Raw genomic sequence first — 11,337 nt, 5'->3', positions numbered from 1 at the left:
TCAGAACAAAAGGGAAAAACCAGGAAAAAGAAAAACAAAAGAAAGAGAAGATAGGATGCTTCGATCTACATTCAGATTCCATAGTTCTTTCTCTGGATGTGGATAGCCTTTTCCATCATGAGTTCCTTGGAATTGTCTTAGATCATTGCATTGCTGAGAAGAGCTAAGTCAAAGTTGATCATCTCACAATGTGGCTGTTACTGTGTACAATGTTCTCCTGGTTCCTCTCTCTTCACTCAGCACTTGCTGCCACTTCTTAAGAAAGCACATGGACAAACTGGAGATGGCGCAAAGGAGAATGCCTAGAAACCACAGATCTAATGTAGGAACAGGGGCCTTTAGCCAGGAGAAGAGAAGACTTAGTGGGATAGATTCACTGTCTTCAAGCCCTGGAGGACTTGTTTTGGTCTTGGAGGGCAGAATTAGGAGAAATAAAAGGAATGGATGAAAAAAAAAAGCATTTATTTAACAGTTAATGAATGCAAAGCACTTGAAATACAAACAGGAGAGAAAACCCAATGAATGAAAATTGCAGATTTTGGTATAATACAAGCTTAACAATGGCAACTTCTGGGGCTTGGAAGGCTGAGAATGTTTTTCCTTTCTTTTTCCTCTAATTGACCACTCTCAGCTTTGGACACATGGATTGAGGTCAGACCTGACATTCATAGAGAGCTCTTTATGATCCCACCCCAGAGCTTTGGGGAAAGTTCTTTTTTTTCCTTCACTTATTTTTTTTAATTAATGAATCAATTAATTTTAGTTTTCAACATTCACTTCCATAAGATTTTGAGTTCCAAATTTACCCCCCTCCCTCCCCTCCCCCCACCCAAAGACAGATTGCAATCTAAGTGCTGCAAAAACATTCATATTAATTTTTTTTAATTAATTATTAAGTAATGAAAATTAATATTTTCACATTAGTCATGTGTAAAGAAGAATTAGAACCAATTGGAGGAACCAGGAGAAAGAAGAAACAAAAAAGAGCAAATAGTATGCTTTGATCTGCATTCAAACTCCATAGTTCTTTTTCTGGATGTGGATAGCATTTTCCATCATAAGTCTTAGATCCTTGCATTGCTAAGAAGAGATAAATCTATCAAAGTTAGTTATCACACAATGTTGCTGTTACTATGTACAGTGTTCTTCTGGTTCTGCTCCCTTCACTCAGCATCAGTTCATATAAATCTTTCTAGGTTTTTCTGAAGTCTGTCTGCTCATCACTTCTTAGGGAACAATAGTATTTCATTACATTCATATACCACAACTTGCTCAGCCATTCTCTAATTGATGGACATCCTCTGGGGAAAGTTCTTAAAGTTTAGTTTTTACTGTTGTCTTAAGATCTTCCCAAAAAGGAGAGAATAGAAAGAAATCCAATGTTACCTATAGATCTGGACAGCTACTTATACTTATACTTGTACTTATACACAAAAGAAATGCTAAACACAAAATACTCACTAGCAGGCATTGACCGTAAAACAAAACAAAACTTAAAGAATAAGTAGCAATAAACTACTATTATTATCTCTTGGGAGTTTGTAGGCATTTGTAGTACTTAGGCATTTTGTGGGATTGCTAAGTAGGCACTTTTCATTTCTCCTCAGTTCTGCATTCTCCAAACAATTACCTCAAGGTCTATGTCTTTGAACGAGCCAGTTCAAGGCTTGGATTCATTCTTCTCTCTGTGGTCGTCTTCTCAGATGCAGAAAATCCTGTGACCAGTCAGCTCCAATTGAGAGTCTCAGGATCTCCCAAACTCCCCATTTCAAGAGGATATCTCGATATCACCTATTACTCCATCACCAATGCTCAGCGAAAAAATACAGAACAAGAGGCAGCTAGGGCTCAGGCATGGCTTTTTCTCCATGTAGGCAGAAAGTGCTTTAGCTGACATTTGCTTCCAGCCTCCATAGGGTCAGGGAGGGGGGTAACAAGGTATTAGGACATCGTTGTACTTTGTTAACCTCACTGCCTTCGTTATTTGTCCTTGCTTTTTGTGATTACATTCCATGGCATGGAGGGAAACCAGTTGGTCAGAAACAAGAGGATATGGGAAAGTTGATTGAAAACTAGAGCTGTGATAACCTCCCCCTCTTACCCTATCTTTTAGGATACAGTTCCTGCCCCAGTTCATGATGGCATGTTCTCGATTGTGTTCCCGCATCTTGGGGGTCAGCCTTGGCATCTCAGCCCTACTTGCGGCTGGTGCCAACCTTGCTCTGTTCTTTCCTGACTGGGAAGTGACCTATCTGAAGAATGGCCTTATAGGCAAGCATGCTCTGAGGGGCGCGGGCCTTTGGGGAGGTGGCCTGCTGGTAAGTCAACATCTTTTTCTCCACACTGGTCACCTTCTCTGCTCTTTCTCTTGGTGGGTATGCAATTAGGTCAGGGAGAGTTTTTTTTCTGAGGAGCCAACCCACTGATCTGAAACCTGAAATGGCTTCAAGTGTGACTGGGAAACAAGAGAAGAATCTTAGGGACCAGGCTGCCAAATTGTAGTTTGGATAATATAAGGAATGTTCTGACTTGGGGGAAGGACTGTGAACTGACTCTTATCAGCATGGTCAGACAGGGCTTAAACACTGTGTTCTGATGGTTTGAAACTGAATAAATTGGGCCAGGTAGGTGGCACAGTGGATAGAGCACTAGCCCTGGAATCAGGAGGACCTGAGGTCAAATTCTGTCTCAGACATTTACTAGCTATGTGACCCTGGGCAAGTCACTTAACCCCAATTGCCTCCCTTCTCCCCCACCCCTCCAAAAAAAAGACACTGAATAAAATATTGAAATGCAAGGTAATCTTGTATATTCAGGGTATTTGACTAACCTACTGAACATAAAGGTGAGATCCTAAGAACTACTAGAAACCTGGTTCTCCTTGTACTCCTTCCTTATTTTTTTTCCACAGGTACTCTTTGCAGCCATCCTCATCACACTGATAGGCTGGTGCCGGGCCTGCTTCAGTAACACTGGGCCCTGCAAAAGTGTAAGTGGTTCTTTTGTTCTAGTTCTTAAAATGTTGTGATTCTTATATCTTTTTATTGTAGTTCATTACTTAGTTTGGTATATTCCTTGTTAGGAAAGTATATAATACAACTGTATATGATCTAGCTTTGTTATTATTGTTGTTTGTCCTTCATTCTTGAACAGGACCATGACATCTGGAGATGATGCTGTGACTTTCAAGTCACTTGGATTTGAGTGAGGGAAGGCTGTGAAAGTCACCATCCTCACTTTCTCCTCCAGAGCCATCTGGGTCCGGCGGCCAGATCTAGATCAGGATGACTGGAGATCGGCCTTATTATCTAGCTTTATATTATATGTATATTATATACATATATTAAATTATATTAAATACATGCCTATATGATATTGATAGATTTTTATCTCCATCTATAGCGAAGATAAAAACCTCCAGGTTATTTTATTTCATAAAATGTCAAAGCTGGAAGGGAACTTAGCATACAGGTCAAGTCCATCATGTAAACTGAGGTCCAGGGTTACATAACAGAGGGCAGCTAGATGGTGCAGTAGATAGAGCACCAGCCTTGGAGTCACAAGGACCTGAATTCAGATCCGGCTTCAGACACATACTAGCTGTGTGACCCTAGCCAAGTCACTTAACTCCGACTGTTAAAAAAAAAAAGAGTTATATATCAGGTATCCAGAGATGTCAGTTGATAAAGTATTATTATTTCTCATAAGCTTTTATGACACATAAATTATTAATTTTGTTTCCATATTTGTTTAGGTTTGCAAAGGTTTGTCTTATAGAGGAAATGTACAGGATAAAACTTCTGTACTTTGAGTTTTAGGAAAACTCCATCTTCCCAGAAAAAGTAACCTTAGAGGTCAAAGAAACATTGCTACAAGATTATGAAAATAGAGATCCCCAGGTTAGCAAGGACAGGATGATCTTTACTTATTTCTATCTTGAAAGTGACCTGCATGGTCTTAGAGGCTTCTTGCCAGGATATCTGATAAGATTAGCTAAAGTGAAAACATCCCCACTGGAACAAACCTTTTCTTTGGCAAATACTGAGGCCCCAAAGTTAACCCATTTGATCCCAGATCACCCATTCTCCTGTACCTATTACTCAACATCCCAAATAAGGGAAAGTGACTGAGCAGACTCACCTGATAGGCTTCTTTTCCAACCTTTAATGCTGCCATTAGACTGTGTAAAACCATGTATGTGTGTATCTCCTTTTGTTCTAAACATTGCTATCTACCTGGAAACTGCCCATCAGCTGATGCTAATTAAACTTTTTATCTTCTAACCTTGCCTCTTGATTTATTGACTTCCAGTCAAACAGACCACGGCGGGAGGTGCTACTCTCTAGGAGAATCTTAGGACCTCTGGATTCCACTTTTAATGTGGTAGCCCACATAATTTTCTTATATTATGTGAAGTTTTCTGCCCTTATAAGTTTAGGGGTTTGTTATTTTTTCACCAGATATCTCTATTACAGGATTAATATCTAAGATCTATCTATAGGAAACTGGCACAAATATATAAAATCAAGAGCCATTCTTCAATAGATAAATGGTCAAAGATATTTTTTTAAAGATTCTTTAAAAAATTGTAAATTATCAACAATTCTATGACAGATTGCTCCAAATCACTAATAATAAAAGAAATGCAAATCAATACAACTTTGAGGTTTAACCTCAAACCTAGCAAATTGGTAAAAATGACAAAAGATGGGAATAGTCAATGTTGGAAAAACTTCTGAAAGACAGGCATACTAATACACTCTTGGTGGAGTTGTGAATTGGTCCAACTATTTTGGAAAGCAATATGCAATTGAGTTAAAAATGACTGAAATTACCACATCCAAGCATGTACCCAGGGTAGACATATACCTTATTAAGGTCACAGACAGAAAATAGTCATGCAAGTACTTGTAACAATATCAGATGCAAACTGAGTGGTGAGTGCCTAAACAAATTCTGGGGCATGAATGTAATGAAATGTGCCGGAAGAAAACATGAATAGGAAGAATTCAGAGAAGCATGGAAAATCTTATATAAGCTGGTGTAAAGCCTCCAGGCATTTTCTCTGGCTGTCCTCCATGCCTAGAATGCTGTTCATCCTTCTATCTAATTATTGAACTCTTTGGCTTGCTTTGAGGCCTAACAAAAACCCCACCTTCTACAGGAAGCCTTCTCCAACCCCTCTTAATTCTAGTGCCTTTCCTTTGTTAATTATTTCCGATTTATCCTGCTTATAGCTTGCTTTGTATGTATTTGCATACATGTTGTCTCCCCCATTAGATTGTAAGCTTCTTAAGGGTAGAGTCTTCTTCATCTTTTTGTATCCCCAGCACTTGGCACAGTGCCTGGTATATAGTAGACACTTAATAAAGGTTGATTAATTAATGCAAAGTGAAGTAAGTAGAACCACGGAAACAATAAATATGGTGATTTCAATAATATAAGTGGGAAGAAAAAAGAAACTGAATCCTGTAATTATAATGACCAAGCTTGTGCCAGGAGAAGAAATTCCTTCTTTGGAGAAGTGGGAGACTATGGGTATAGAGTGGTACTCTATCAGATTGGGTTGATGTGTTGGTTAGTTATGCTGAACTTTTCCCCCTCCTCTCTTTTTCACTTTTTTGCTACAAGGGATGGCTTGCAGGTAGAGGAGGAATATATTAAGTAATAAAGGTGTTATAAAAACAAGAGAAAGCAAAAACAATTACAATTTTTAAAATAAAAATTTATTTTTCATAATTGCCATTGGAAAATATTATTTTAAAAAAGAAGTTTTGATGACACCTTTTGTTTTTATACAACAATCATCTCTGGATACTTCTTCAATGAACTCTTCCTCATAAAAAGAAAAAGGAAAAATGGTTAAGCAAAAGCAACTGACATAGTGACTGTATACACAGTTTATTCAGTGCTTCATACCCATAGTCCTCCACCTTTCTACTAAAAGTAGGGAAGTACTTCATCAACTGTAAGATTAGGATTGGTCTTTACAGTTACTTATCAATCAGCTTCATTTTAGTGTTCTTTTCATTTTTATTATTATAATTATTGTGTATATTGTTCTATTAATTCTACTTGTTTCATTCTGCATCAGATCATACAAATCTTACCACGTTTCTCCAAATTGCTCATATTTCTCATTTCTGAGTGCACAATACATGCCATTGTATTCATATATGATTCATTCAGTCGTTCTTCAAATAGTGTATTCACACACACACACACACACACATACACTTTATATCCAGTTATTTCTTGTCACACACACAAAAAATTCTATTGTAGATATTTTGGCATATACCTAGCCTTTTTGTCTTTAATGTTGCTGGGGTATATGACCAGTAGTAGTAAGATATCTGAATCAAAGGGAATGAACAATTAAGTGCCTTTTCTTGCACAATTCTAAATTGTTTTCCAGAGTTTACTGTGAATCTTTTAGCTTAAAATCAAAACCTTCTGGAACACATGCATAGCTTTTGTGTACTTCAGGCTTTAGGGAGATAATGGAAAAACTACTGTATATCTGTGTTTTTTTCTTTTAAATGATGCACTTTTTACTCAAATGTATTTTAAACTTCACATTGTGGAAGAAATAATCTGGTTCCTTTAAGAAATTAGAAGATTTGGAAGTGAACTGGAAGCTAGCAAAGGTAATAATAATAATGATAATAATAATAACTAACATTTATACAAGCATTTACTATGTGCCAGACACTATGTTAAGAGCTTTAACATTTTAACTCATTTTGATCCTCACAACAGTCTTTGAAGGTAGGTGCTATTATTATCCCTATTTTATAGATAAGGAAACTGAGGCAAACAGGATTAAGTGACTTGCCCAGGGTCACACAGCTAGTAAGTGCCTGAGGCCAGAACCTGACTCCTGGCCCAGTATTCTATCCACTGAGTCACCTATCAGCCCAAGAACCACATCATATGCTAAAGCTGTTAGGAATACAAATGACCAACTTGCTACCAGAATTGCTGATTAGAAAAAAGGTGTTTTCAGCTTGGCCACAATTTTTCTTTTTCTCTCCTGTGTTTGTTTTAAGAGAGAATTCAAGAATGAGAAAGTCAAGATTTAGATAGGAAAATCTGTCCATATTTTGGAGGAACTGTTAGTAAGCAGTTAAAAGTCAATCTACCTAGTGAGATCAAGGGCTGAATCAAAGTCATCTATAAAAGCTTTTGATGTGAAGATGTTGTGAAGTCCTATAGTACCTGCTGACTTTTGAGCACTGAAACTCTAGATACAGGTGGATTCCATAAAGAGAAAAGCCTGTGTCCTATAATGCTGGTACTTCGCTTTCATCTTCTGTTAGGTACATAGCATCATTCCAACACTTACATCATCCTAGTTGGACTCTTGGGGAAGTGAATTGCCATGACTATGTATTAATAGGGCAGCTAGGTGGCACCATAGTGCAGAGAGTGCTGGGCCTAGAGACAGGAATCTTCCTGAGTTCAAATCTAGCCTTAGACACTTGCTAGCTTTGTGACCCTGGGCAAGCCACTTAACCCTGCTTGCCTCAGTTTCCTCAACTGTAAAATGAGCTGGAGAAGGAAATGACAAACCATTCCAGTATCTTTGCCAAGAAAACCCCAAAAATGGGGTCACAAAGAGTTGGATATGACTGAACAACAAATGTATCAGTGGGGTGGGGAGAGAGCCCAAGGCACAGAGACTTGCCTGGGTCACACTGTAGGTTAGTGGGTAACTCTGTCCCAGACTTAATTTCACGGTTTTTTCCTTTCCTCTATAGATGCTTGTTTCCACGATGGCAGGTTGCCTGGCTTTTTTAGGGGCCTTTGTTTGCTTTATCACATCTGGTGTGGCCCTGAAGGATGGTCCCTTCTGCATGTTTGATGTTCCTTCATCCAATGAGACGCAAGCCTCAAAGTATGGCTATCCATTTAAAGACCTGAACAACAGGTAAATGGGAAGATGATCATAGGACCATAGATTTGGAGATGGAAGGGACTTTAGAAGTCAAATGATAGCTTGGCAACCTCAGTCCTTTCCCAGGAAATGAGAATGTTCATTCCAGTTTCTTGTCATTTTTCTTAATTTATGCCTGTCAATGATACCATTTGTCTTTTGTTGTTGTCATTCAGTTGTTTCAGTCGTGTCTGACTCTTTTTGACCTCATTTGGTGTTTTCTTGGCAGAGATACTGGAATGGTTTGCCATTTCCTTCTCCAACTCATTTTACAGATGAGGAAACTGAGGCAAACAGGGTTAAGTGACTTGCCCAGGCTCACACAGTGACTACATCTGACTTTATCCTCCAAATTTCATACCAATAGTTAATCTATCACATCTATTGAATGTTGTGTTTTGTGGAAATTGTGTTTTATCCTCTGTCTTCTAGAACCAAGATTGGTCATTGCTTTTAATCTGGGTTAAATTGTCTTTTAATTATTGTTTTATTGTTGCTTTTGTTTATAGCATTGTGATCATTGTGTCCGTTGTTCTTCTGGTTCTACTTTCTTTACTCTGCATGAGTTTACACAAGTCATCCCATATTTCTCTGAATTTCTAATGTTCATTATTAATTACAGTGCAATAATATTCTGTTCCTTTCACATACCACAATTCGTTCTGCCATTACCCAATGTATACTTTGTTTCCAATTTATGGTGGTTGTTGTTTTGGTCACAAAAAGTGCTGCTATAAATATATGGGACATTTCTTTCTATCTTTGATCTTCTTAGGGTATATACTTAGTAGTGGGATTGTTAGGTCAAAGAGGATGAATAGTTTAGTAACTTTTCAGGGAGCGTGGAGGATTGAATATAATTATACAGCTTGTTTTCCAGAATGGCGGGAGTGGGTGAACTCCTTTAGAGCTGAGATAATTCTGTTCTTTGTGTTTGTATCTCCAATGCCTAGCATAATGTCTAACACGTGGTAAATACTTTAAATGCTTATTGAATGATTGATTGCTTCATTACAGCATCTAACCCTTCTGAAGCAAAATCCCTTTTTTAGTTTCTGATTTGGAGTCTTACACTTATTTTCCTTTAACTTTGAGTTCAGTGAAGGTGAAAACCTAATCTCTTTATATGAGAGTTTTGTAGCTGTTCTGCTTTATGAAGTCCCTGTTTCTAGATTGTCTCGGCTTCTTAATTTAATTAGTTTAGTTTTCTGTGTTCATTACTTGGTTTTCTTATCTTTTTTGGGATAGGAACTACCTTTATGACCGCTTCCTCTGGGATTCAGTCTGCATTGAGCCTCCTAGAGCTGTCATCTGGCACGTGATTTTCTTCTCCGCTCTCTTGAGTGTCAGTGTTATCCAGATTCTCCTGGTATTAGCTCAGCTAATCAACAGCTTCTTGGGTCTCTTCTGTGGCTTCTTTGAGAAGAGAGAGGTAATTTCTCTTTTAGGTGCTTCTGTGGCAAAATGGGCTTCAGCATCTCCTAGGATTCCTCTTTAGAATCCTTGAGTAATAATAATAACTAACATTATTTTTCTTTCTCTACAATTCTTTTTTAAATAGTATTTTATTTTTCCCAGCTATATGTAAAGACAATTTAACATTCATTTTAAAATGTTTTTGAATTCCAAATTTTCTCCCGCCTGCCCTCCCTCAAAAGGTAAGAATTTTAGATAGGTTATACACGTGCAATCATGTAAAATATATTTCCATATTAGTCGTGGTTAACATTAATTTAGAGCTTTAAGGTCTGTGAAGGGATTTGCATATATTATCTTATTTAAGACTCATAAAACCCTGTGAGGTAGGTGCTATTGTTATCCCTATTCTATAGATAAGGAGACTGAGCTTGAGAAAAGTTAAGTGATTTACCCAAAGTTAAGTGACAGGAGAATGATTTGAACTCAGGTGTTCCTAGGTCCAAGACCAGAACTTCACCTAACTACCTCTTAAGCTAAGAGATAGAGACAGAGAGTCCAAGTGGTCAGGAACTAGAGTTGAATATGGATAAAGGAATGTGTGTGTATTGAGATGGGATGAGAGAGGGGAAATCCTGAGTTATAAGAAGCATCTTGAGGGACCATAAAGGCGTTCATGGACCAGGAAGGCAAAAAGGCAAAAAATATAGAAGGAGAAAGGCAGAGGAGAGGACAATTCTAGAAATGATGTTAGGTTAGAAAAGAATACCAAAAAGAAAGACTTTGGGACAATTCCATTTATTTTAGTAGAGATATTTCAGATGCAAATTAACAGTTAGCAAGAAGCCTCCAGGAAACTTTGAGCTGTTTAGATAAGGTGAGTAAAAAGAAGTTGAGGGACTGGGGTACAGATGGAATGTTGGGATAGTAAAGTGTATGTGTGTGTGTGTGTGTGTCTGTCTGTTGGACAGAGAACAACAAGGCAGAGGGAAACATAGATGCTGTTCTTATTCCCTTCCATATCAGAACCGCTCTAACTCTATGGGGACTGCTAGAGTATCCTGGAGATCTCCAAACCACCAGGGCCAAAGCTTGAAGCCTGGAACACTTACCCTTTCATAGCCTATGGTCAAGGGGACAGAGCTTTTTAGGTGTACCCTGCTGTACCTTTTCCCTGCGTTCCTCTGGGAACTATAGTTTTAAAAGCTATTTGGCTTGAGGAAAGGGTTAGAGAAAGTAGATAGACTATGCAGCCAGGTAGAGAGGCAGACATTGCTCATTAGGCTAGACAGGGAATCCAAAAGTCTGGTCTCCACTGAGTTGCCCAAATTCAGAACTCATATAGAGAAAATTTTGATGAGCACTATTATTTTCCTCTTGGACTTATTGGTTTATTTGGTTTCAGATTTAACTTCCAGCCTGCAGCAAAGATGCCCTTCTCAAGTTGTCCTTCTTCCCAAAAAGAAGCTGATTATGGAAGCAAGGAAACTTAAAGAAAGCACAAGAAAAGGACTGATGTTTAAAATTGGTACTTAGATGAAGTAAGAAACTCACTCTCCACTGATTACCCTGCCTTCTTTACTATATCCTCAATGGACATATCTGTCAATTATTGACATGAAAGTCCCAACATAAAGTTAATAGCCAAGAAATAGGCCATTAAAAATGAGTTAACAACAGAGAAAGATAGTTCTATAGTGACCATAGATAGTTACTATAGTGATAGAGAAGATCAGGCTTCAGACTCAAAAGAAGACACTGAAGTCAAAACAGCTCCTTGTAAAGCTTCAAGGAAAAAATGTAAAATGGACACAAGCCCAAAAAGAGTTTTTGGAAGAGCTTAAAACTCAATTAAGAGATATAGAGAAAAAATTGGGAAAAGAAATGAGTGATACAATAAAATCAAGAAAATAATGAAAAGAAAGTTAACTAATTTGAAAAAGAGATCCAAAAACTTACTGAAGAAAATAATTCCTTAAAAA

The 11,337-nt window shown here is 37.8% G+C and overlaps 1 protein-coding gene across 1 annotated transcript; it reads left to right on the top strand.

Moving 5' to 3' along the window:
- Positions 1 to 2,135: 2,135 nt before the first annotated feature.
- Positions 2,136 to 11,094, top strand: TM4SF19 (transmembrane 4 L six family member 19). Its single transcript, XM_027845335.1, has 5 exons — positions 2,136 to 2,318; positions 2,912 to 2,989; positions 7,764 to 7,933; positions 9,188 to 9,371; positions 10,761 to 11,094. Exons 1-5 carry the CDS (start codon positions 2,136 to 2,138, stop codon positions 10,764 to 10,766), a joined length of 621 nt encoding a protein of 206 aa, XP_027701136.1. The 3' UTR covers positions 10,767 to 11,094.
- Positions 11,095 to 11,337: the final 243 nt, after the last annotated feature.

This window comes from Vombatus ursinus, unplaced genomic scaffold, assembly GCF_900497805.2.
Source record: "Vombatus ursinus unplaced genomic scaffold, bare-nosed wombat genome assembly UNPS02014959.1, whole genome shotgun sequence".
NCBI classification, from domain to species: domain Eukaryota; kingdom Metazoa; phylum Chordata; class Mammalia; order Diprotodontia; family Vombatidae; genus Vombatus; species Vombatus ursinus.
Note: the sequence above shows the minus strand (reverse complement) of the source record. Positions and strands in the feature narration are given on the sequence as shown.